The sequence below is a fragment of the Rissa tridactyla genome, chromosome 2 (assembly GCF_028500815.1).
Source record: "Rissa tridactyla isolate bRisTri1 chromosome 2, bRisTri1.patW.cur.20221130, whole genome shotgun sequence".
Lineage (NCBI taxonomy): Eukaryota > Metazoa > Chordata > Aves > Charadriiformes > Laridae > Rissa > Rissa tridactyla.
In genome coordinates, this window is record NC_071467.1 from 65,669,352 (window position 1) to 65,697,094 (window position 27,743).

Consider the following 27,743-nt stretch of genomic DNA (forward strand, 5'->3'; position numbering starts at 1 on the left):
GTCTGTCTTAAATTGATTTGTCAATTTGTATATACAGTTTCAGAGGAATTTTAACTTCTAGAAATGCAGGCGGGTGAAGAAGTATGTTGGAAACACCGACTTGAAGAACTGTGAGATGAGCCTGATGACCTTTGTAGTGGGACTGTTTATGTCTAAACAAGCTGATGGCGTTATTTCCTCTAGTGTTCGTAGTGTCATATTTGATTTGGAGACAGAAATTACATTGAGGTTTATTAAATTAATCTGTTTTCTGGTGATTTCTGTGGTTCACTTTGAAAAGCATCTTGCCAACCTGCCTTGCCAATGACAGTGAAGTATTTTATCTACTCCTGTGACAATTTGTAATGATTGTTGTAGCAGAGAAAGATAATTTCCCTGTGAAAGAAAATGACTGATGTGGAAGAATATTTCTTGCCCAGCTTGGAATCAGTGAATGGGAATTCGGCATATATTCTGGTTTGCTGTGTTTTACACATAGATATGTGTGTGGGTGTGTATATGCTTTGTAGAAAAAAGAGGATCGATAAAGGGCATGACTGATATCAGATTTTCAGTTATGGTCACTGGTAAGTGTGACTTTCCCTTACTTATAATTTTAAGATGCTGACTGACAGGCAGGATGACTAACTTGAATTTCTGCTGAAATTTATTTTCCTCAGTTATCACCCTGTCCCTGCAGCAGAGATATCTTTGGTTGTCTGTTGGCTTCTGGATCGCTGCAGTTTGCAGCCTGTTTTTTAAGACAGGATTTAGTGTCTGGTTGCATGGAAACATAGAGCCAGTTGATGAACAGCTCAGACACGAGCGCAATGGCAGTATGATGGACAGGTGGTGATGGTGATCTTGTTAAATAATAGCAAAGCCATTGTAATTCATCAAAAAGCTCTTAAAGGCTAGAGCTTGGTGTACTAAGGAATAACTGTACTTCTGGTTTAGCATTTCAGACCCTTCTCAAAACACCTTTTATTAAATGGATTTATTTAATTGAAAAACTTGTTTCTGTTTTCATGGAAATCTGGAATATGTATGCTGTAATAACAAAGTTGTTACTTTAGTGATAACAAATGGAGGAAATGTGGTCAGAAGAAACTGCTTCTGCTCATGGTTTATGTCAAAATAAAACTTTGTATATCTGAATAGTTATTAGGATGGTTGAAAATGCATTTGTTTTTTAGAAGGATTAGTGAAAATGTCTGAATATTCTCAAGTCTGTACTATTTTCAAAAGCTGCTCAGAAGCTTTCTCAACCCGAGAACTTACATATAACTGCACACAGTAACTGCTAGCAGTTACTGAGAACATGCAGCAAAGACACTGGATTCTCTCACAAAAATGGGTATGCTGAGAGAAGGCCAGTTCTGAGTGACTCTTGTTAATACATCTGATTCCAAGCTTCACTTTTCCTTAAACAATGCTGTTGAGATGTATCTACTAAACAAGGATCAAAGTTAAAAGGGATAATACAATATCAACTCACACGATTATCCTTAGAGCAAGGATATTACAATGGCCACCTCCTAACTTTACACTCTGGTCCAATCAGTTCATTTCCACTACTCTAGGTGGATTGATAGGAAAGGAAGTGCTGTGCTTAGAGCCTCCTAATCCTTGTTATAGTCTATATAAAATGTAGTTACAACATTAGTAAATGTTGGATGTGTCATCAACCCCGCAGAGAAGCGTATGAAATATTTGTGGGAACATAATTCAGGTTTGTGAACATATTTCTAGTGCCAGCTTTCATTAAGTTTTGATTGAAAAAATTGGAAAGTGTGAAATTAGCTGTATTGGTAATTGAAGGGTCCCTAAATGAGAGGCACTCGTAGACTTTTAAGAGGATTTTTAAAAAATATAATTGAAGGGAATAAATGGGATTATACTTATTAAAACCTTGTAAGAAAATGTTCATAGTTTGACGTAGATGATATTTAGAATATTCTGTGTTTTTCCTGCAAAGCAAGGATTGTAAATCCATGTTTTTAAGTAGGAAACTGAGCCAAAGATGTACTATAGGTGTGCTGCCACATTTCCTGGTATTTGTTAATTCTAGTCAAGAGGATTTTTGCAGATTGAATTCTTGAATCTGGATCTGTGTAAACTTTTCTCAGGACTAGAAAGATATTTTTGACTGTGTGTGCATATATATATATATATGTTTGCACGTACAAAATATGTTGGCAAAAGCAGAAACTTCAATCTGGTAGGTAAATAATTTGCAGAATAGGAAGGATTTCAATCATAGAAACTTTTCCCAAAAATTTCATTATGATTTGGGTAAACAAATGTTAGATAGTCTCATATGTTTTTTTAATTTGACCAGCGCTGGAGAAAAAGAACCCTTCACTTCTATACGTGCAGTCTGGCTTACTCCAGTAGCCAGCAAGAGCTGCTATGGTATTTTATTTCTTTTTTTTTTTTTCTGGCCTGAATGAACTAACGGGGCCGTGTCCTGTCATCACAAAAGGTTGCCAGTCTTAGCTTAGAAATAAGGCGCTGAAGAGGCCTGAAGAGAAGTGAATGTCTTACCCTTGGAAGAATGCAAGACGCTGGCGTGGGCACTGAGACGATGCTTGTGTTGGTTCTGCCTCTCCTGCCTCGCTTCCCTGTGCGCACTCGCTTCATAAGCAGCTGCCACGGCACCCCTGTGGTCTGAAACTGTAGGGTGCTGCCCCTGCAGCAGAATAAGTGAAACGAAGCGTGTGAAGATTCAGAGTAAAGTTTGGCCACTGAGCTAGGTCTTTGGCGGAAGGTGAACCTTGCACAGAAACGGCTGAGGGAGTGCTTGTATCTTGTGGTGCTGTCAAATCGCAAAGGTAACTGAAGGGAAAAGGATTCAGAAAATAAGCAACAAAGAACAAATAGACAGTAATAACACCTTCAGTCTCTGCAGCTGTGAGTGGATAATGTAGCTCAGTGCTTAAAAAAAGGTCTTCTATTTCATTAAATCCCTCTAAATTTCAGTGTATTCTAAATCATAACTATTTTAACTGGAATTTTTTTGGGCAGCTTCATCCTGCGGTAACACTGTTGGTGACTACTTATAGATTTGCCGGTGAGACCTTGGCATTTAGGAGCTCTCCCTACTATCTTGCATCTCGTTGCTTTCTGGAAAACTTTTAGCTGGTTCTTATGATTGGAAACTGGCATATTCCTGACTTCTGTGCTGTTGCAGCCTTTGCGGAGAGGGAGTCTTGAGAGCTGCATCTGGCTTCTGAGCACTCCAGGAGTCAGTCAGGGTTGTCTTTTTAAAAGATTGCCACAAATACAGAAAGAGAATAATATGGTGTTTGCCAGTTAACCTGAGAGCACCCTGACTGTGAACCTAGGCTGAGATAAAGTACAGGAAACTGTGCAATTCAAACAGACTGCTCAGTTACAATGGTTTTAATGATAAATAAAAGGAAATGACCATGATAATGTCTTACCCTGTAGCTATGATTCAGTCCAAGAGGTTTGTTTCTTTCTGCATATCTCAGCTGTCAAAATGTTTGTCTGTGTAGCTGTGAATTCAGATCTTGGCACCCTCCCTGTAGCCCTAGGTTTGTCCTTGGAGAAGGCGGCTTTCCTGCCTTCTTCTAAGCTTCCATTTGGATTCAGTATGTTTGTCCTTCTTCCCTGCCTATCCTGACTGTCATCCAGATGACCCGCTCAGGCAAAACTAATGTATTATTTCTTCTTATGCTTTTAGACATGCTAAAGCAGTACTGAGCATTTATATATCTCTATCTATCTATCCGTCTATCTATGATACTTTTATTTATACACATATAAATAAAAAATTGTGTGTGCATGTCCCTCCAGCTTCTGTGCAGTAAAATTTTTCACACCTATGGTCAGTGTAAATAATGAAAGAGTAATATGTGATACTGTAAGTATTATAATTAATGATTATTCAGTCACAAGAGTATGTATCAGTAGGGTATTTATAAACAATGCTTTTTATAGTAAAATTTTTCATAAATTTTATTATAAGCTTATGTTCTTATAGCTTACGGTAAAAGGTCTGGTGTGGTATTCCTATAACCTCTAATAACCATTTGAACCTGTAACAAGCAAATGTAAGTGTTCTTTTAGTGTAAAATGCTACCAGATAAGATATTAACAAGTACTTAGTGTCAATTACAGAAACTGATGTAAAATAACAGTAGCATCGCTCAAGGTTTTCTTAACCTCACGCTAAAGTGTAAGTGCTTTTTAAAATAAGATATTTGCACTAATGTGGCATTTTCTTTTTTAACTACAGTTAGAAGTAACTTTCAGCTACTTGGAAATCCAAGGAGTAACTTCCAGTAAACCGGGTCAGGTGAGTGTATTCTAGATAAAAGATACTTGTTTACTCATTGCTAAATCTGTTCCAGTCAAGGAGGTACTGCTTTCACATGCAGGTGTCCCCATCCAGTGAGCACACTGGATGTTTGCATTCTTATATTCATGCTGCTTTAAAATCTTAACAATAATTACAAGAATTTAAAGAGTCAATTTTCGGAATGGGTTGTGCAGGTGGGATGACGATAAGAAAAGACTTTTTTCCTAGTTCAATGTGGTACAAATTTTCATTTTGTCTCGTAAGTGAATATGTTTCTCAGAGATGACAGAACCGTGGCAGCTGGTATAGAGTCATCACCACACAAGATTGAACGGCTTCTGTGGCATATACTTTTATGGTGAAGCCAAAAGCTACTGCTTACATTGCAGGCAGAAATGGTTTGCTTCCAACTATTCTTGGTGCCATTATTGTATACAACACAAAGTATATTTGACAGCAAGTTATGCACCCAAAACAGTGAATGTCAGAGAAGGTGCTGAAAAGAAGAATGCTTTTAATACGTTTTTCATTCATAAGATGAACTTGTTGACAAGATTTGACAGTTCAATTGTATCAAAGTCTTCATGTGTTTCATGTGTGTTTGGCTTTTAAAGAGCTTTTTAAAAATAGGAGTGTCTGACAATTTATTTGAACTCTGAAAAGCTCTCTTTATGTTTAACATGTCATCTTTTTAACCTGGCTTTTGAAGCTTTCCTTAAAAGAGAAAAAAAAAGGTCCAGATGTTTATTATTTTAAAGGGGAGATGTTTAGTAAATTTTGTGTGTGTTTTTGTGGCTTTATTTAAGGTACTAACATGCCATGCTAGCCAATGGTAGTTATTTTGGAGGCATAGACAGTCACTGTTGTAACAGGGTTTACAAGGGATTTTCAGCAGCTTCACTTAGCATACCATTTTCCTAAAATACTTTTTAAGGTTTTGCATGTTTACATTCATTTGTGTTTTAAACGTCTAAGGCTTATAGCTGAAGGCAGGCAGAATCCCAGATTATTGCTTGCGGGGCAAATGGTATTGTTGCAGTTTTCCTGCAAACAGCATGTTATACCTGTGATACCTGAAGGATGTAGTCTCGTGCTTGGCATCTCACAGAAAACCATGAAGAGCTTCCCACTGTAAGATAAGTGAACGAATAGGGAAGTGTTGTGTCAATATCGATGACAATGAAAAACAGCAGTAACTTGCCCACTCATTCATCTTCAGGGAGTGACAGCAACAGGTTCAAAAAGGAGTTGAATTGGTAGGAAAAGGTGTGAAGATTCTCGGTGTGCTTTTGGGATAATGAGGGTTATCCTGGTGATGACCCTAGACATGAACTGGGAACTAAAAGAGCCCTTGGAACCAGTTTCAATAAAAAACAATCATCTTCAGCATATTATGCAGTGTCCCCTCTTGTGTTGTCTATCTATACTTCTTATTTATTCCTAATGTTAGCTCCTTGCTGTGTATGCACAGTTCCTCATCTAAAAGAGTTTATAACTTGGGCTGTGCTACATATTTGCACTGGAGAAGACAGAAACATTACATTGCTTCCTACGATGCAGCTGAAAGCAGAGCAGACCTGATGTGTCAGTCATACAGCAATCTGATTTGATGCTAAACACTCAATATATGATAGATGAGTTGCAAAAGGCTTTATTTTTTCCCCTAGCTGAAGCACGTATCCCCCAGTCAGCAGGACAGTTATCTGAGTTACTGCTTCGTCTGAACCAAGACAATATATTACCATAACATTTTCTTAAACGACATAGATCAAAGCATTAGAGCTTTTCCAGAGGATCACAGCCATTAAAGACTTTTACTTTTTGCTGGAGGAAGCAGGCCCTGCTCGTTCAATAGTTTCCTGTCAGGCTGCACTCGCTTCTCCTGGTGTTCTGGGACGTGTTTCAAAAGAGGACAATGCTGTGAAAAGTTCTTGGTTTTCAAAGTGTCAGCTGAGGTCAAGATCCTTTGAAACTCTTATTCCCGTGGGAAGCAGGGCACTCTTAGGAAAAGCAAAGTTTGAATATGGGGATCTTGTACATTCCAGAATGGCTTTCAGAAACTTTACCTGGAGCGTTGTCGTGTCATGTCTTAAAGAATAACAGATTCCTACTGGCATGCAAAGCATTCAGCTGGCATTCAAAATGCTCTCCTTTTTAAATGGACATGAATTATATGAGAACCAGTTCCTGCCCTCATGCCCTTTTATATTTACAGTTGATTATGGAAACTGAGAAATGCAGCATCTCCATGAAGATGGCATCTTCGGAGGATGTGAACGAGGTGCTGGCGCACATCGGGACCTGCCTCAGGAAGATATTCCCTGGACTCTCCCCAGTGTAAGTGTCTTTTAGGGCACCTTTAGTGGCAACCGATTATGTGGAAAGGGTGACAAGCCACTGCTCTTTGTCCACTGGTCTCCCACCCTGCCCTCAGAAGTGCACTTAAAGGGTACGAGTAACACTTTGAGGCAAGCACTAAGCTTTCATACAGGTACATGACAGAACCAGGAGGCAATGCAGAGTGTAGGTAGGCTATGCACGCTCTGTAGGGTCAAAAGAGCCTTCATTTTGAAAGGGCGATGCAGGTATTTGGAATCTTAAGTTTTCGTTTTACCGTATTGCCTCTTCAACCTCAGGTATAGCTTAGGTTCTGGCTTTTTCTTGCGATTTACTCCTTTCCCCATAAACAGCTGTGATATTCAGTGGGATTTTTTGTTTTGGTTTGTATTTTTTCACCAGAAGTAAAATCTGAGTTGGGAGAGGAGGGAAAAGTTCTGTTTACTTTCAGTGTTTGTGAAATAACGCACATAACTGGGAGCCTTGTTCTTCAAAACTGAGCCTTGGGCAGTCTTGTCATATAGCTTCCATGGTGTAACTGGTTCTTTGCATCATACATCTTCTTCTCTAGCTTTTTTGCTCTGCTTCTTTATGTGTTGTTCTTGTCTTTGGGTTTTTTTTCTTGTGTCTGTGCCCCTGAATTTTATTATCTTGAAGCAACTCTCAGTTGTTTTTCTTCATTTTATTTTATTTCTTCTCTCTGTCCTTGCCTCATCTTCATCACTCTCTACCAGATCATGCAGCTCTACTATGACTCTCTTCAGCTCCTGGTTTTCAGCAATATTAGAGAAAGTGGACTATGCAAAAGAATTTTCCAGGACGCATTGGTCTTTCTAAGTGAGCTTTTGTAACAGGCATTAGATGTGAACAGGCTAAAATTACATATTTTATTTTGGGTGCATGTCTTTATTATTCACCTTTCCTGTAGGTGGAGTAGGAAATCAAGTTCATGAACTCTGGCTGGCAGTTTCTTTTTTTTACTTCCAGTTTATCTCTGTGGCAGTATTATTAACTGCTTGAATGGACATCAAGCTCTCCCTTCAAAAAGCACACATACAAGTGAATATTTGTAAGTGTGTTTGCTGTAAAATCTCAGTAGTGATGTGAGAAATGTAGGCAAAAAGAGTAGAGTCAAGAGGGCTGCAAGGCTGTGCGTGTTTGTCTGGGTGTCTGTGAAGGCCTTGAGACAGAATCACAGAACGGTAGGGGTTGGAAGGAACCTCTGGAGATCATCTAGTCCAACCCCCCTGCCAGAGCAGGGTCACCTAGAGCAGGTTGCACAGGAAGGCGTCCAGGTGGGTTTTGAATGTCTCCAGAGACAGAGACTCCACCACCTCTCTGAGCAGCCCATTCCAGTGCTCTGTCACCCTCAGGGTACAGAAGTTCCTCCTCATGTTTAGGTGGAACTTCCTATGCTCACGTTTGTGCCCATTACTTCTTGTTCTGTCCCTGGGCACCACTGAAAAGAGCCTGGCCCCATCCTCCTGACACCCACCCTTTAAGTATTTATAAGCGTTGATAAGGTCCCCCCTCAGCCGTCTTTTTTCCAGACTAAAAAGACCCAAGTCCCTCAGCCTTTCCTCATAGGAGAGGTGTTCCAGTGCCCTAATCATCTTCGTGGCCCTTTGCTGCACCCCCTCCAGCAGTTCCCTGTCCCTCATGAACTGAGGAGCCCAGAACTGGACACAGTACTCCAGATGCGGCCTCACCAAGGCAGAGTAGAGGGGGAGGATGACCTCCTTTGACCTGCTGGCCACACTCTGTACGTGTTTTCTCTGGGCTTTCTTGAGAACGTTGCTGGAGCATTTGGTGTAGCTGTGTGGAGAGCTTGGGTCCCGGAAAAGAAATCAATTTTCTTGCTCTCCTCTCAAGTGGCATTACTTTCCAAAATGAAGGCATTGGAGTTATGCAGATCATATAAGACCAGAACAAGCAAAAAGGGGTAAAAAGGATTCTCCCATTAGTATCTTTGATTAATTCTGTCCCTCTGTTTTATGGAGTTCTGCAGTTTATGAGGCAGTCCTGTCATTCAGAAAAACAGAGAGTTTAATTTCTTAAAAGGGAGGAAGGGTTTTGTTTAGGGAAGGTTTTGTTTAGGGAAGGTTTTGTTTAGGGAACGAAGAACACTAGCAAATTACAAAGATTGGAGCTGGTTATCTAGAGTGCAGCCCAGAGGCCACATGTAGCTACTCAGCATGCTCTGTGGCTCTTTGCACCATAGTGTTTTTACTGCATAAAAGCACTGTATAAACAGCAGCAGTTTCAGGGTAACAAGTAATACCATGTCTCACCCCTATTTTGGGCATCCTTGTGTTGGTTGAGGGCCACAAGTCTCCTTAGATTGAGTGATCCTGTCATAGAAAAGGGCTTGGTTGCTCCAGTAGTCCCAGGCTTAATCATTAGAAAGAAAGAAGAGACAAATAAAAGTTACTCCTGCTGGGCGGCAGGAGTGTGACTTTTAGGCAGAGAAGTGAGTTGTATTAAAGATGGTAATTCTTCCTATACACTCGTTTAAAATTGTACTTGAAATAGAGAAGATTTATGAATTTAAAAATATTTCAAAGTCATGAATGAGTATTTTTTTTTTCCCCCTTTTGCATCTAGGAGGATTCTGAAAAAAGTAACTATGGAGCCTTCAGAAAGACTGGCTAATCTCCAGGCCCTGTGGGACAGTCAGACAGTGGCAGAACTTGGACCTTGTGGTGAGAATGAATTCAAAGGCTCAAATATAAAAAGGCTGGAATTGCAGTGTCAGGAAGTTTAATTCTATTTCTGGCAGAAGCTTCTAAAGGTGTAATTAGTTTTAAGGTGTAATTAGTATGGAGCAGACTTCTGATTGGTAGGTGAAGGCACTATTTTAAGCTTTCCTGCAACCTGCTGGGCAAAGATAGGATAGTCTCAGTTTCTTTCAGCAACACAATGGACAGCCTTCTGAGAGAAAAAGAGCGTGAGTTTTGAAAGACTGAATCTTTAAGTATAAGTATTAAAGTATGCTTTTAGATATCTGTTTGTTTGCTCGTTTTATGATTATGTTAAATACTCTCTTGGGTTGTTTTTAGGAGGCTTTTCGCAGATGTATGCCTGTGTTTGTGATTGGCTTGGATTTCCCTATAGAGAAGAAGTACAGTGGGTAGGTACACGTCTTGTTCTGGAGCTCTTTTCAGCTATCTGTGCAAATGATGAAAAAGCAGGTAAATCATACCACTTAAAAAAAAAAACCCAACAGTTCTGTAAAGATGCATTTCTGTATATATTTTTAACAGGATGTTGATACAATTTATCTGACACAAGATACCAGGGAGTTGAATTTGCAAGACTTCAGTCACCTTGACCACAGGTAAACACTATGCAGTAATCGTGCTAGTATTTTGCAAAATTTCCTTGTTTCCCCCTCACAACAGGGCTCACCTCCCCTTGCTGAAGTGTGATGGTCCTATAGCTGTTACTTGAATGTGTAGACCTCTGAAATGACCATCTGTAGCGTTTTTAGTTTTCAGCACAAAGCTGCTGTTTTTGCACAAAAGCCCCATGGAGAGCACATTGCATTGAGGAGCCTGAGATGATATATTTTGCTATTGGAAGCACTCCAAAAAGTTAGCAGATAGATACTTTTCCTGTGATGGCGGATATAAGAGCTCAAATTCAGCAGAGAAAACATGCAACTACATCTGGTGGGCAAAGCGAAAAAGGAAATTATGCAGTCTTATGCAGAATGTTTTTCTCATGGTGTACACAGTAAAGGAAATTATTTTTGTCAGCAAGTCAGTAGAAGGTTTAAGTTGTTCAAATGAATCCCAGCCAGTAGTTTCTCCACTTACAATAGATGCTATCAAAAATGTGTACTTCCAGAAAGGAACTAATTGTGGGTAATTTAGCTATGAGATGCTGAAACTTAGCTAAGTGTTGTATTTGGTTTACTGAATTTAGCTGGCTGAGAAAATTGGATTCTAAGAAAGTTGAATCTGAAGATACTTAAGTAGGAGGGAATGGGAGGAAGTCTTAGCTAAAATCCATCATTATACAAGGAAAATGACAAATTTAAGACACTGTAAATAAAATAGAGAAAGCATTTGTTTCTTTGGGAAAGCCTAGTGGAAGAATTAAGAATCCGTCAGAGGTATGATGTTAAAATATTGTAACAGGAAGGCTGAGCTTGGAGGTAGGTAAATAAGAGTATTTTGCCAGCATTATTTGCAGCTTTAAGCTATCTAGTACGCAAACTTGCAAAAAACTCCACTCAAATACTTACCCAGCTTCTGTGGTGGGTTTTCACAGTCTGCACTGAATCCCATGGCAGAGTTACCAAGTTGTACCTGTGTTGGCTAATTCAGAAGTGAATCCAACAAGACTACAGGGCTGCAACTGGTGCATGACGGATGTAGCCAAAGACCGTTTGGTTGGTTTAGCCTTGCTGAGAGAAGATAAGGAAAGGAATACTATTCAGCACAAGCGAATGTGGGACAAGAACATAAGGATGCTTTAAACATGCTGCAAGGTGGAAGTGCAGAGAAAACCACGGGGCATTCTTGAGAAAGTCACGGATACCCAGCTTCAATAGAAATCAAATGTTTGAACAATTTATTGTACAGGTGAAAAATATTACTTTTTAGAAAAGAGTAGGTAGAAGAAGTGTTTTAGGTATTTAGAATATCTCAGCTGGTTCAAATGAGTTGGCTTTTGGAAAATGGAATAACGGGTTTGTTGCTTCACAGGAGCTTTTAATTGAAGTATACCTTACAAAATTGATATCAATGAGGAAACATATTTGTGTTGTTAATAATAAAAGTCTTCATGAAATTTCTCATGACTGTGTAAGTCCAAAGATTCAAAATAGTTTTGGAGCCATTTACATGCCGTGGAATCCATCTTGTGATGAGAGTTTCTACATGTTGAGGACTGAACTGAGAAAAACGTTTTGGATTGAAATTTCAAGAAAACTAAATTTTTTTAGGAAGTCAAAACCTTATGATATTGATTCAAAATACAAATTAGGATCTGAGATCCCAGTCAATTCAAGAATGTATGTGAGTGTTTTGTGATACATTTAGCACAGTGACAGTACTATAAATTAACAATATGCCATCATGCTTTGGATTTTGACAGACTGTTGTATATCTTGTCCACCTAATTTTTGGGATTGCTAAAGCTATATGCTTCATGTTGTGGAGTAGCTGTGAAGCGAGGTAGGATGGGTACACTAGTTCTCTAGATGCAGGGGCTATGCATTGCAAAAATAAACAATTTGTGGTTTTTTCCTAGTAAAGCATTTCTGGTAGAGGTCAACATAAGATGGCATGAATTATAGATAAATTCAAGTTCCCGGAGTGTCTGATGCTTAGAGTGCATAGCATGGGAACTATGGGACTTCTGAGGTTTTTTCTGGAGTTATGTTGTGCTGTGAACCATATAATTGTTTAACAACAAAAAAAAAAGACTGAAAGTGAACAGGGCTTATTTAAACCAGTAGCATAATTTTCATCTGGGTAGCATATGTTTTAGCATATTTGGACATTCAAAAAATGGTCAGGAAAGCATGATTGGATAGATAATTTTTTCCTTTGCCCTGGTTAGATTTCTTGCTATCTTAAATACAGTCAGGAACAGAGATCTTGGAAAAAATGTGATGGCATTAATGAAGCTTGAATGTTGTTGAAGCTTGGAGAGATTTTCTGCATTCCAGAAGAACAGAATCTGTTTACATTTTAAGGCGGCACAGATTTACATTTTGTAAATTTTAATTATTCTGGATTAGTAAACAAACTAATAAATATAAGCAATTCAATATAACTCAATGAGGGAAAGTTATGAGAAGGCCCTGCTTTTGGAAACGGTCGTTAGTGTTCTTTCATAGCATATTGCAAAAGAATTCGGATCGCTGTTAGTACCACATCTAGAATTTCATAGAACAAAGTGAATAAAGCAGTATATAATTTTGAAGAGGAAAACTCAGTAACAAGTGCAATGAGGTTAGGCAAGCTCAAAGCAAGAGCCGGTTACGACTGGGTGGATAAGCCAAAATTAGACCTCTTAACGTTCATTTCACTTCCAAGGCAAAGGCACTGGCAAGAGGGACTTCAAAGCTGCTAATTCATTACCTTCTTACCGATCGCTCCAGGGGAGGGCAAAGGAGGAACAAACCTCTATGTGGACGTTCCTTACTCCATAGCAAGGTTCCTGCCTGGCCAGCTTGAGAGGAAAATACCTCTGGGTTGTTTTTTTTCCCGCCCTAACATTTCACTAGTCAGTTACTGCTTTACATGGAGATAAAGTGTGTGTGTGTAAGAACAAAAACAACGTGGTGGACAGAAATAAATCTATACGCTTCATGAAGCTGATAAGACTCTACTGTGCCAGTGGAAATGAATTCACCATGAGGCTTGATGTGTGCTGTGAACAAGATGGAAAGCAGGCTTAGTCCTTGAAGGGCACCACACGCTAGTTCCTCTGCAGAAGTGTGAAAACGGTCTATTTGCATGAGCTTCACAGTTGGTGGGCTACAGTCTTTTGCTGCGAAATGCTGCACCTTCTTACTGTTACCTTAGTGATGGGCTTCCACTTCCAAATCTAGCAACTGCAGTTCCCGATTTAGCCTGCTGAAGGCTGGTCCATATGATGCTGCCTTTTGTCCTGGCTTTCCTACATGTTTAACAAACACCCTGAACCGTCTAAGTGTTTGTGGAGGAAAAGTAAAAGAGAGGAAGAAGGAAAAGAAGATGTGAGAAAGGTGCTGCTTGTTTAGTGCAGAGCTGTGCCTACCTGCGTATGTCCTGAATGAAAAGCTGGGAGGGGTGGGACTAGCTTATAAAACCCAATATTTTAAAATTTCTCCCTGCAAAAACAGAGGCTCGGATGAAACTATTTCACTGGTTGGATAATTTCATGTATGTTACAGCCCTTCTATAAAGACGAGGGGTTTCTAAGTAAAGTCCAAGCGTAGATGTATATATGTATTTAATATGCTGTGTCAAAATGATCCAAGTGCTGCGCTGCTAAATTGTATGCTAGTGCTTGATGGATGATTCTGCTGGGGGGTAGTGTACGGACATGACATTTATCAATGTCTGTTATTGGAGAAACTCAACAGAGGGAGAGCAGATCACATTAAGAGGCTTGGAATGAAGAAAATGGGAATAATTTAGAATTTCATTTGTGAAATCCCTTTTACAATTAAGGAGGGTTTGTGCTGTCAGTTGCATTATCCTTTTGCAGGTCTCCTGCTTCTTGGGGGAATTTAACTATAGAGATGAGACAAGGAGGTGTTCTCTAGAAGCATTCAGTCATGGATTTATATTAAATCATCAGACTGCCAAAAAAGCTTTTTAGTGTCATGCTCAATTATAATTAGAGGTGATTAAGAAGCTTAAATATGTCACAGGCTGAGGAAAAAGTAATGCTAAAAGTAGGAATGGCATCCCAGACAAATTCCGGGTTTAAAAATTCATGCGAGAATGGATGTCAGTTGGCTAGTCAAAAATTTGTATTAAAATATGAGAAAGACACGCAGCTGCTGGTGATGCTTCTTTTTTAGAATGTAGAGCTTTCTGTAATGGGGATGGTAGGCAATTAGCATTGCAAAAGCATGGGGAATTAAATACGGAAAAACGCTTAAGAGATTGTTTCAAAAGACCAAAGCCGACAGTTATATGAAATGTGTGTAAAAGTGTTTTTCTTTTTCTAGAGACTTAATACCTATAGTTGCTGCTCTGGAGTATAATCAGTGGTTTACAAAGCTGTCCTCCAAGGATCTGAAATTAGTAAGTAATAAATTGTAACAGTATACCTGCTTCTACCAGGCTGTGCTGTGTTTTAGAGGATGCTATTACATTTTTCAAAGTGAACTTTTTTAGGCAAGTACAAATTGCAATCTGTTGAAGTTGGTTTTTTTTTTCTCCTTAATCATATCAGGAAAATATAAACTGTTGGATAGTTAATACATGCCGTAGAAACACTGCTGAGAGTCAGGTCTTGTCAAAATTTCAAGTGAATAAGGATTGAAAACTTGTTGAGCAATAGCAGTAGCCCATAAAACTACTTTATTAGGCTTTGCTAGCTCCCTCAAACAATATTGGGTGACTAAATAGGAAATTAACTCTAAAGCAGACAGAAATCTCGTTGCTTTGGGGAGATGTAAAGAAAATATGAAGATTCTGGTTTTTTCTAACATACAAAGCAGGTTTTTCCTCTTAATTTTCATTGCAACTTGATGAATTTTTCTCCGAATTGTTTGAAGCTAACCCTGTGTAGTAATAAGTATGTAGTGATGTGTGACATCGATACTCTTCCACATCAGTTTTCTTTCTGAAAAGCAAGAAGGGGGCAAATCTAAGTGTGTTGGACTACTGAAGAAAGGGCCGAGAAAATCAGTCACTAGGTGACTTTTGAAAGATATCAAAATACACTATTTCTTCTAAACTTGAAAGTTTATAGTCACAGGTGGAGCTAGTGGTTTGAGAAATTGCTTTAATTTACATCCATAAGCTTTTGTTCTTAAAAATGAAGGTTGAGTCTCATCTTGTTTAAATTGATGCAATTTTATTGATCTGAAAATGCTCTTATCACATTCCTAAGCTATCACTTTCCATGAAAATTCAGTAGAAACTAGCTTATGTGATTCTTGGCAGAAGAGTAGGCAAAAAACTTTTCTTTCTTGCTGAGAATCTTACTCAGAATTATGCACAGAATGAAAGTGGACGCATTTTTAATCCTGTTGTAGTTTGCTGTTAAAATCACAATTGTTAAAAGGTACAATGCAATTAATCAGTTTCTGCTTCAATGAAATGAGATAGTTTACTTAGTTAGAAGACTGGCCGGTGTAGTTTGCTTAGAACAAGAACTGGCTGCGTTATCCGTCTGAGATACATTTATGTGAAAGTTTTTTGAAATTCTTAGCAACTTTTCTGTGGAAAACAAACTTTGTCAACCTTCAAAATGCATCAATTCCTTTAAAAAAACCCAAACAAACACACAAACAAAATAAAAAAAATTATCTTACATACATTTAGTTTTCAGTCAAAAGCACCAGGAAAACATAATTTGTTGGGCAGTAAATCTGTGCCGTAGGAACACTGCTGAGGGTCGGTATGAGGTCAGACATATCCGGGGGCCATTGAATGCTTTGTGCTTCATGAGTCCCGCTCTGACATTGTGTTTGATAGGTGGTATCCATAGTGTTTTTATAGTATATGCATGAAATTTTCCACTTTGCAATCACACTGCTGTAGAAGCATTGTGGTAATATTCTGAATTGCTGAAATATGGAAGGCAAGCACAGAATTGCGAAGATGGCTGAGTTGACAGTCTTTCAAAAAAATTGTCACCTTTACTGTGTGAGGAATTAATAAGATTTTATATGTGTGGTAGATCAGGTTTTTTTTCTTTTTAGGAGATTCAATTAGTTTAAAATTTAAAAAATCCTAGAAAACGTCAGGTTGTCATTAGAGACACAGATGTCCCAGGTATGAATGTCACATTGTTTTTAAAGGTGGATAACACAATAGTTTCAGCACTTCATGATGATAACTGAAATTCAGCTTTGGACTTCACATGAAAGTTGGTGACAGTGATGTGGGGGGAAAAAAAAAAAGGCAAATCCAGAAGCAAAATAAAAGATTATAATAAAAGGTGATGACGTACAGAGTTCACTGTATGGCTTTTGAATCATTAAGGTTTTATCTCTCTATTTGAATGAGCACAGCAAACAAACTCTTTTGTTATCATGTTTTGTTCATGGTACTTGCAAATGTCCATGCAAATTCTAGAATCCAACAACAGTAAGATCATGAGATGGGATTTACTTCTCTGTAAACTGGGAGAAGTCATACTGAAATACACTGAACCTTAAGCCGTAGTCCTTAGCAGCCTTTGGAGGACCTGTAGCTAGAGTGCTTTTGCTCTTGAGTTTTTTTGGTGTTTTTTTTTGTCTGCCTTACGACATCTTTCTCTGTGTTTAGTTATTATTCCTGGTCAGGCTCTATTCTTCTTTGCACTAGTTGACACTTTGTTCTGAAGGATTATCATGCATATGAACAAGATTTCTTTAAAAATTAAGTGAGCATTTTTTTGAATCACAGGGTTTGGGTTTTTCACTATCATTATAAAAACTCTGCCCCCTATGATTAGGTGGCCAGCTTTGTAAATGAGTTGCTTTTAGTCTGCCTTTTGCTTCCCTGAGTCTTTTCCAGAAGTCCTCTATTGCCATCTGACTCTCTCTCTGGGATGTTTCTGGTATTCTTACTTACCATTTATGTATGACAAAAAGCTCATCACAGCCTGGATCCCATTACTATGTACAGCTTATAACTCAGTAACCGTCTGTTCCATGTTTGTGTTCCTTAACACTGTTCTGTCTTTTCTGTGGCAGTCCACTGATGTCTGTGAGCAGATACTGCGAGTGGTGAGTAGGTCCAATCGATTGGAAGAGCTGGTATTAGAGAATGCCGGGCTTAGAACGTAAGTAATTCCTTTGAAATGTTGCATTACTTACTGCTTACTCCCAGCAAAACGGATGTGTCATGCGTGTTAACCAGAATAAGCATTACAAAAACTTATGCTCAATGTCTGCTTTGTCTGAGGAGCCTGTAGTCACAAGCTTTTTATCAGGTTTTCCAGGGGTTCCTTATGTCCAAGAAATCCCTTTAAACTGATTTTTTTTTTTTTTTTAAGAATCTGCCCGGAGAGTTGGGTTAAGTGGAACAAAATAGATTGGATAAGAACACAAACCCCAAATCAACTTACACTGTTCCTCTCCAAATACGGTTGCCAATAGAAGTATGAACACCTTTTTATCATTTAAAAAACAGTGTTTGAGGTTTTGTTGAAAAAGCGTACTATTCCATCTCGCACAACAGATTGTTTCATTCCCAAGAGAGCTGTCTTATCTTACTGTGAATTGCAGTCTGCTCAAATATAACAGGACATCTACATTAGCAACTTTTTTAAAGAAGCAAGAAAGTAGATAATTAAGTTTAATGCCTTGTCATAGCCTTAAAAGAAAGGTACGTAGAGGTAAGCCATACAGTTTAATCCTTGTATATATAGGTATTTGCTTTTTTCCTATCACAGGAAATAGAAGCAAAGTTCAAATTACAAACTAGCTCAGTTGGAAGTATTTGTACCTTGTGTTAGTGTTAGAATAGTATCCAAGACCATGTAGAAAAGATAAACTCTAGTGCTGATGAATTTTTATGTTAATAAAAAAAGCAGTGGAAAGGTGAGAGAAGCAGAACACTATAGTGAATTGCAAATAAAGACGGGAAACAAGCACAGGGGAAATATTTGGTGTGCTTTACATTATCTTCTCTTTCATTGTTTGGATTGTTTTCCCCTTATTTTAAAAAAGGTTTTGCATTGAAATACCTTTAAAAGAGAATTGCCTAAATGACACGGGAAACTTGAGGTGGAGTTTGGAATGACACCCAAACTTTCTGATCACTAGCGCGCTGCCTTTAATAGCTGTCATTCAAACATAAGCACCTGATTGTAATCTCATTTTTCTTGCAGTATGTGCCATGAAATCCAGTGATAATTATTAATATTAAAAGATACGTTGACTCCCTTTGTACATGGCCTGCCTTAACTTATCATAATTGGATTAACTGGTTTCAGTTTTAACAGGACTTGACAGATAATCAGCCTGTGACTTTGGTTTTCATGTCTCCATCTACATGCAGAGTGTTTGGCATTTTGCCTTGGTGCGTATCTGCTCTGATCAGCACTGTCTGTCTGTTCTTGTCAAGGACGCATTCGTCACTTTTGCCGTTTATCATATCTGCTTCCTAGGAGGAAATCCTGTTGTTGCTGGGTGTCTTCCTTGACATAGTTTACAGACCAGTCATTTTTAATGAGCTGTGACAGACTGCTGGACCAGGGTTAAGAAAGCGCTACCAAGAGCAGTGCTTTCAGAAATACCTTAGCAGCTGCAAGAGCATATTTCTTCCTGCAGCAGAGTCAGTTTAATACTATTTCATTCTTTTCTACCTCCAGCTATCCATTTCTGTGATTTGGTTTGGGCCACGGCCCCGTAAACACTTGTCATTGTCCCAGCTGATGAGACAGCAAACTATTGTGAAGTAGTAGTTGTAAGGACCCAGGACTAGGGAAGTGTGGACTTGCCATTGGGGAAAACAGGTTGTCAAGTGAAACTCCATGTCTGTAAGATTTGTGCCAGTTTAGATGCTCTTGAAAATTTTATCCCCACTGCCATTTCTCTAACAGACCTAAAGGGTGCAGTCTAAGTTATGCTGGATGTCTTTAATGCATACAGCAAACACTAATGCTTTGATAAGTGTGTTAACTGAGGTCGGTGATACCCAGATTTCGAGGAAAGGAGAAAAGTTCAGGATGACCTGAATAAAGGAGCTTGAAAAGAGAGTTACATCCCTGAGGTGTTTTAGAGGAATGGGGGAATATCTGATAACCAGAATATTAATTTCCATGAAACTGTAGGATGTGTTCTTCAGTCTGCAAAGGCCTGATTTCAGGAGGTGGTGAAAATGATCTATTTGTTGTGCTTATGCATTCTCTGAAAGCTGGTGGGCAGAATGTCCCTTCTGCCATCTACGTGGGCTTCTGCAGCCCTGCTCCAAAGGGAACGGCTGGCTATGACAGAGGGGGGATAACAGAGTTTGCTTCTGCTGGCTCCCAGAGGGCCTTTGATGTTGCATCTCATCTGTCCGTGCTCTGAATGTCCTTAGACCTAACCATGTTAGTTCCTCCCACGCACATCCTCTTTTGTCTTACAGGGATGTTGTCTTGACAGATCTTGAGGAATTGTTTTGTTTGGCAGAGATTTTCAGATCTGTGCTATTCTTACCCTTGGTGAAATATTCTTACTCTGCCGTATGAGTAGTTACAGTGGGTCTTTTTTGGGCTTTACCTCCAAGCCGGAATATCCTCAGTTCAGGCAAGTGTGTCTGCACAATGCATACAGAGTGAATTTGATGCTTTATAGAAAGTGTCAGGCTTACATTGCATGCTCTGTAGTTGAAGTGTGAAGCCAAAAAAAGGAATAAATTTTAGGACTTGAAACAAAGAGCGGAAAAAGGAGGGGGAGGGATGTCACCCAGGTGCCTCCGTTTATGGTAGAGGCTGCACAGGGAGTGGGGAAGTTGTGTTAGGTTTTTTTCCAAAATGAGCCTTGGAGCTCCATGTGCCCTACAAAGGTAATCCGGTGCTTTCTGGTGGTAGTGCCTTTGCTAAATAGTTCACGCACATCCCAGTTGTCCAAAAAGTTCTAGTAATCCTGCTTATATTGGTGGGAAAAGCTGGAGCAGGGTTTGTAAACAAGCCTGGAGGTGGAGGCAGAACACTGTAATGACAGGAATCCTCTAGGGATGAAGGAAAAGGAGGAAACTCCCCATGAAGACAGGTGGGTTGTTTTTGTTTTTGTTTTTTTTTTTTTTTGTTTTGTTTTGTTTTTGAACTCAAAACGTCATTCTTGGCTGCACATGAGGAGCTTGATTCAGTTGCCTAAGCCACAGGCATCTAGTGCCATTTGAAATGCTGGAGGGTATCCACAGAGTGTTGGCAAAGGTAACTGAGGACCTACAGGAGATATGTAGTCTTCTGCAGCAGCAGCTGGTAGCAAAGCAGGATACCCTGAGGCCTGTCAGGTGGCACAGATTCAAGCCCAAAATGTCTTTTTGTTCAGTGTTTGTATTCACACGCTGCTTGTATCTTAAGAAGAGAATACACTTTTCCTAAAGGCAGCCCGTCGTCATGCATTTGCAGCACTGGAACCTGTCCTACCCCCAGGGGTCCATCTAAGGAAATGGGGTTTCAAAGGGAAACTAAACTTCCCTGGAACACATCTGTACTCAAGTACACCTTGCAACAACAGATAACAAAAAGCTATTGAGACTATTGCTGTCCAGTCTCCACTCTTTTCCAGAGCCTGGAAAAGGATACTACCTCCACTGCTATTCTCAGCACACAGGCTGATCATTTTTATGGTAGGCAGTATCTGTCCCGAGGAAAATGGGCAGTGTTAATTAGCACTCTTTATCAATGTAGCTGATGGCTCTCCACCGCTGGCATACAGGAGGTAAGATACTGTACTTCAAGGCAGAGATAAAGGAGCTCTGTGAAGGAAGCTCAAGGGATGTTTTTGATTTCTACATCAGTATCTAACTTAGATGAAGTAAGAACATTGAAATTATAATCTTACTGTAACAAAAGCACACAGTAGGGCTAGTCCCCTAATACATGACAGCTTCCCAGTAGGTACAAGGACAGAGGATTTGTGTTAGAGCTGCTACTGGCCAACAGCCTTGTGACTTAATTCAAGGAACATGCCTCCACCTGACTCAAGAGTGTGGTCATGTAGGAAAACCCAAGCTAGCTTTGAACTTAGGGCTGTGGGTGGTAGTAGTCCAGCTGCAGCAAAATGCCCTGAGATAGGGCAGTGTTCCCTTGCCTCTCAGGTGGATTTGAACAGAGGTAGGTCATGCTACTACAGCTACCTACCATAGTTGGTTAAAGTGAGTTCAAAACTATCTCTGCTACCTGGCCTGGCTGTTGTGAGCATTATAGAACTGATATACCACTGTCTCTCTTGGGATGCGTTGCTAGAACTGTGGTCAGCCAGTTATGTACTTTGATGCTTCTCACTATAAAAAGAAGCAAGCAAGGACCAGTTCATCAGTGTGCTGCTGTTCTTTGAGAGCGTTATTCCTGCTGTTTTACAAGGTCAGGAATATTCCTGGTTTGTTGACCTTCTGGATATGCTGCAAAGCCCTTCTGTGTGGGTGACTGTTGGTAGAGAGCTGCTGCAGGTGAGGGGGTTGGCTTGTGAGTGAAGGAGGTAGTGTTAGACAAGTTGATGTCTATATCCCACCCATGCGTAGCATGCAGGAGATGGAAGATGTTTTAAGTTATTTTGTGTAAATCCTATTTTATATCCAGTTCTTTATCAAAAATAGTTTGAGCTTTGATTGAGTTCCCTTCAGTCTCTTAAGACACCGAATAAATAAATTATAAAATACCCTGCTTTGAAAGATAGCAGATTAGCCAGATAAGCATTGTTTAAAACTGTGAAGAATCAGTTACTGCTCTGCAGTAGGATGGGTCACTTCCATCTAGTAATCCCTTGACATTTTTAAGCCTCTGAATGTGCTGTTGATACAAGAGATAACAGGAGTCTTTCTTCCTCTCTCTTCTTTTCTTGCAGAGATTTTGCACAGAAACTAGCCAGTGCCCTAGCCCATAATCCCAACTCAGGACTCCATACGATCAACCTTGCTAGCAATCCACTTGAAGACAGAGGTACTGTAACATTGATATTCTTCTCTTTCTACAAATGTAGTAGGAGGATTACTGCTGCTCTGTTCAGCTTTGCCTGAATAATAGGTTATTGTTCTGTGTATAATGCTATTGTAAATATCTGCTTTTCACAAATGACTGAGAATCACTATTCTTTTTGATTTATAGGTATCCATTAGCTTGTTGAGAAATATTTAAATGTCTTCAACCAACCATGGATTTCATTAGATTTCATTACGTTTTTTTAGAGGTCTCTTTTAAAGGAAGACAGAACACAGTGACTGTTTAGGACTAGAGCGTAAATGAAGTGGTGTGCATTTTTAAAGGCAATGTAATCAGTTGAAAGATGAAGCATGAGGCAGCTTTGTTGCTTGGATTGTGTTTTCCTGGTGGCTTTGCTTTTTTATTTCAGAACATAATTCCATACAAATTTCTAGTATTGAAACTATTCGTTTTTTCAGCTTTGTTCTAGTCCATAGCATTGCCAGTACTTGGCAGTGTTCAATAATGCTGGCATAACTGGCATCCTTACGGAGCAAAGTGCTGTTGACTCCACAAGATGGAAAATAAAGCTGAACAGCTCAGCTTTTCTCAGACTAAGCACTGCTAGGCATGATTTCAGTACATATCGAGTCAAGTCATTCCCCTCCCTTGTCTACTCTCTTTTCACCCGAGAGGCATTTATTTTTAAAATAAGGTTACATTCTTTCAGTCTGGAGTTGACCCTTCAGCGCTGCCCATGTGAGATTTCCATTTGCTTCACTTAATGCATTCCAGGCACACAGTGTTCTGGGATCAGACTATCTTGTGCTCCTGTAGGGCCAGAAGAAAAATAAGAATTTTATACAGTGAGCCTTTTCTTATTTTGTTTGGTTTGTTTTGGGGAAATTTTCCAGTCTGTTTGCTGCCATGATTCAAAATGGAAAAACTGTTTATTTTGATTGCAACCTGACTGACTCAGAATGTTGTTAACACAGAATTTTGCATGTCTCTCCGTTCTTGCTGGTTCAGTGAGGAAAAAAAGATGGGAAGAGTTTTTTTCCTTTCCTCTTTTGTATCTCTTTTGCTTTTGACTAGAAACAAGTATGAAAATATTTTTGCGTTTGACCCATTCAGAGTAGTTTTTTATTTAAAATTGTTCACATGAATTGCTTTGACTCTTCCGCTGATTACTGCTTTCCCTCCTTAAGAATCTGTGTCACGTGAAAGCCAATGTTTTGCTGAAGAACGTTATTATTACAATGTGCCGTAGGCCGAACTGCGTTGTACAAAAATTTGTCGTAAGTTGGAAAAAGGCTGTTAGATTGTTGATTCTGCTTTTGAAGAAGTGTATGTAGATTGTGTTATATGAAAGGGTTTTTTTAAAAGGAACTCATTTTCATCTTGAAAGCAAAACAAATGACTGAAGCATTTGGTAGATATTCTACAGTGCAGGGGATTCTTTTTTTTTCAACATATCAGTGTTTTTTTGCAACGAACTTCCTTTGCAATAAACCTATAGATTCAAACCATTCTGCAGTATCCACGTACAAGATACAAATGAAATGCAGAAAGTACAAGTTGGAGAAATTAGTAGGGTTTTTTCATTATCTCAGTCTCTCCTGTCACATGTGCAATTAAAATGTGACCTTTTCATTAGAGAATTATGTAAGTTATATGAGTACTTAAATTAACTGTAATTGCAATGTGCAAATATTGCAGCTTTTCAGTTTAAGGTTTACATGTCCTATAATCTGATAATCACGGTGTGCAAGGTAGAATCATAGAATCGTAGGGTTGGAAGGGACCTCTGGAGATCATCTAGTCCAACCCCCCTGCCAGAGCAGGGTCACCTAGAGCAGGTTGCACAGGAAGGCGTCCAGGCGGGTTTGGAATGTCTCCAGAGACAGAGACTCCACCACCTCTCTGGGCAGCCTGTTCCAGTGCTCTGTCACCCTCAGGGTACAGAAGTTCCTCCTCATGTTTAGGTGGAACTTCCTATGCTCACGTTTGTGCCCATTACTTCTTGTTCTGTCCCTGGGCACCACTGAAAAGATCCTGGCCCCATCCTCCTGACACCCACCCTGTAAGTATTTATAAGTGTTGATAAGGTCCCCCCTCAGCCGTCTTTTTTCCAGACTGAAGAGACCCAAATCCCTCAGCCTTTCTTCATAGGAGAGTGTTCCAGTCCCCTAATCATCTTGGTAGCCCTTTGCTGCACCCTCTCCAGCAGTCCCCTGCCCTTCTTGAACCGGGGAGCCCAGAACTGGACACAGTACTCCAGGTGCAGCCTCACCAAGGCAGAGTAGAGGGGGAGGATGACCTCCCTCGACCTGCTGGCCACACTCTTCTTGATGCAGCCCAGGATGCCATTGGCCCTTGGTAGATTTGCCTTTATTAAACTGAAGGGGCAGCATGAATTTCATAAATAAAAGCTGGCATAACGGAGATTAATGTAAACGTATGAATTTCGGAAAATATCTCTTGAAAAATCACCTCTGCAGGAATTGTAAATTCAACGTTGATTATTTTGCTATTATAAGGGAAATAACATAGAGTTGTGTGAATTATGGGGAAGAATATATTGTTGTGCCTTTTTTGAACAAAAAACCACCTTAAGCTATTATATATTATTGAGTACCAATAAGTAAAGACGTTATATTATTACATTAATGCAAGTTGTCTCTATTTCAATAACACGGGAACTGTGTTTAGTTTAATTAAGACGTAGGACCTGGCTTCAGTTCAAATACAACGCAGTGTTTATATGAAGTGATTTATGCTGAGACCAGTCTCTTAATTTGTGATTGACCTCACTTTATGGTACTGTCAATATTTGTGAGACTAACACCTGGAAAGTTTATTATCAATCTTGCCTTTAAAATCTAGCCATGCTAAAGTGATGGGAGTTTTGCTTTTGGCTCCACCAGGATCAGCATTTAATCTCATCTTTTTTTTTTTTAAAAATAATGCAAAACAAAATACTGAAGACTAGAAATACTTAAATTCAAAACCGTGTGCTTGGATGCAGTTAAGTTTACTTCTGCCATTAGAGCTGTCATCTCTGTTACGAGGTTAGCAAAAATGGGTGGCTTCAAGAGCGTTCAAGGGCCTGAGTGACCAAAATCCCTTTTTCTTTTCTGCACTTGGTTCCTGTGGCTTATAACTGGGTGGATCCTTAACAGCCAGCGCTGGTAAGATGTTAAAATTGCTCAGCTTGGCTAGAGCGATAAGTGGTCTATAGATCGTTAGCTAAATGCAAAGATGGGGAGGTAAAATTATTTGCCGCACGTCTTACTCAAAATGCGTCACAACAAAAATTTCATTTGTGGGATCTTTAATGATTCTGATTGTACTTCTTTTTCTCTTCTTTTGCCAGCATAACTCTACCTCAATTTTGAAAGTATATATTGGGACTAAACCAGTTTAACAAGAATATAAATTCTGAGACCAGTTTAAGACAGGTCAAGCCTCCTGCTTCAGAGGAGCTAAAAGATGTATTTTTTTTTTTTAATATTAGAGCTATGAAAGAAAATCCTATTAATATGACTTGATTCGTTCTTGCTGAAAGTTGTTGAAGACATCCAGTTACTATTGTGTTTTATAATAAACCGTGCCAAGGCATCATCGGTCTAATATTTTGACAATATAAATGGAATACAGTATGTTGTTTTGAGCTGCATGGACATTGCACCTATCACCAACATACACAACGTGCTTTTACAGAGAGCATTAAAAAAACCCCTACAACAGTATCTGCAAGGTAGCTGCTCTTTCATGATCAATGCTAGGTAAAACATCATAAAAGCAGAGTAAACATATGTGTATTGCATACTAGCGGACTGTTTCACATCTGCATATGTGGAGAAGCGTATCAGCTTTTTCATTTACTGTGTTTTGAAACAAGTAAAAGGCTTTACCCCCTTCTCTGCCCTTTTCTCACCAAGTGAGTTGCTGTAGAGGACTATATTTCACACCTCAGGTTAAGCCTGGAGTTTCTGTGTTGATTTATTCCTCTAATAAATATTTCATGGATTGGTTCCATTGTTATTTAGGATGTGCCCTCTTAATCAAATTTCAATCTTTTGCTTAAATGGGGGGATTAAATTTACGGAGTGTGGAACTTGGATACATCGAGAAGGGACTTTAATGAAAAGTGCTTTTTTTTTTTTTTTCTTTCTTTTGTTGGATTTGTGCTGATGTAGTCCAATCCATGTCAGCATCTTAATAGGTTTTTACTGTTTGGGATTGCAAGTGGTTGTAACACTTCCAAGCCCGTGTCCTGGCTCGTAACCTGTAGGCTGCTGTAAGGGAGTTAAGTGGCCATTACGACTTGGTGCCGGTTTCAGACTCTTAGGGTTTACCTCAGAAAAAAAGGGCAATGTTAGCTAACATGGGTGTCCTTCCTTTTAAAAGAAAATAAAAGTAGTCTGAAGTTTTCATGTGAAGTACCGTTGTTGGGTTTTATTTTGTGATTGATTTTTTTGTGGGTTTTTTTTTTGTTGAACCATAAAGCTTCCAGATTTCCCAAGTGCTGACTGTTTGACATGTGTAATATCTTCCCTTTGACTCCTTCTCAAAAGTATGTGTGCATCATGTAGTTTTTACACTAATTAAGGTGGCTTACTGATCGTTAACAGCAACATTCCCTGTCTGTTCATTGGTCAGCAAAGGAGGGATCTTGACTACGTCAGGCATTTCAAAGATTTATGGCCATAAAAAGACAGGGTAATTTTGGGCCCACCCCCACAGCGAGTGCAGTTCCTCCTGTAAGAGCATTTGCCCCTGGTGTGATTGCCGGGAAAACCTGAGATCACACAGTTAACCTGAAAATGTCCATTTTCTCTTCGCTCCCCCAACAGGTGTGTCATCTTTGAGCATCCAGTTCGCCAAACTTCCAAAGGGACTGAAACATTTGAATTTATCTAAAACCTCCTTGTCACCTAAAGGTATGTTTTATAAGCATGCCTGTTTTTCTGTTCTAAAAGTTTCAGGCTTCCATCCTAATAATACCTGTTGATATCAGATTATAGAGTAATTAATTCTGTAATTGATTTACATGTGTATTCTCAACAGCGCAGCTGCTTTTTTGGAGTCCTGGGTTGCTGAACTGTGGGCTGGGTTCTGTGTCCCTTTCAGCACTTTGAAAGACTTACTCACTTCTGTAAGATTTGAGCTTGAACCTGTACTGTAAAGAAAGACTGAATTTAGAGTTGGCGTAAATTATTTGTTTCATATACTCTCCAAAGAGATCTCTGAAGCAAAACTGTGGAGGGAGTTTTCCAAATGTTTTGCACAATTATTTTATGAAACCAACTGTTGTGACAACAGCTGTGAAATGGTTTGCTCTGAGTAAAGACTTCTTTGTTCTATAACTTACAAATTTCTGATTTGATATTGTAATTGAAATGTATGTATATTTTAAAAGCAATAACAGTACTGAAACACAAGTTGGAAGCTTTCAGGGCTTCTTGCATTGATGTTTTACAAATAATAGATGCACTGACCTCTTAAACAGACCACACAAACCCAGGGTCTCCTGTATGTAGAACATGACTGTTAAAAATAGAAAAAATGCACTGACATTATTGCAGCTTTTTCACAGATGTTGATGACCTGGAAAAGATGAGTGAGTTACAATCTATAAAGGACATTAGTTGACAACAGATAGGAGCCATGCTCTTTTATCCTTTTAATTATTGCTCTGTGAAAAGCAGATTCTGTGTTATCTAAGCTTTAAGGGTTGACCTGGGGAAATGTGAGTGGGGAGAGGGGTTTTTTGTTGGTTTCTATGAGTGTTCTGTAGCTCTTGTTATGCTTAAATAAATAGTAAACCCTTAGCTGAATTTATTCAATCATCAGT

At 39.2% G+C, this 27,743-nt stretch overlaps 1 protein-coding gene across 2 annotated transcripts in view; it reads left to right on the forward strand.

Moving 5' to 3' along the window:
* CARMIL1 (capping protein regulator and myosin 1 linker 1) overlaps positions 1-27,743 on the forward strand; it is a 198,818-nt gene that overhangs the window by 81,933 nt on the left and 89,142 nt on the right. For both annotated transcript variants that reach the window (XM_054190029.1, XM_054190030.1), the window contains exons 4-12: positions 4,244-4,303; positions 6,522-6,643; positions 9,248-9,345; positions 9,703-9,773; positions 9,907-9,980; positions 14,322-14,397; positions 17,004-17,092; positions 21,810-21,904; positions 26,743-26,829. In XM_054190029.1, coding sequence (XP_054046004.1) covers positions 4,244-4,303; positions 6,522-6,643; positions 9,248-9,345; positions 9,703-9,773; positions 9,907-9,980; positions 14,322-14,397; positions 17,004-17,092; positions 21,810-21,904; positions 26,743-26,829 — 772 coding nt within the window. The remainder of the gene's footprint in view (positions 1-4,243; positions 4,304-6,521; positions 6,644-9,247; positions 9,346-9,702; positions 9,774-9,906; positions 9,981-14,321; positions 14,398-17,003; positions 17,093-21,809; positions 21,905-26,742; positions 26,830-27,743) is intronic.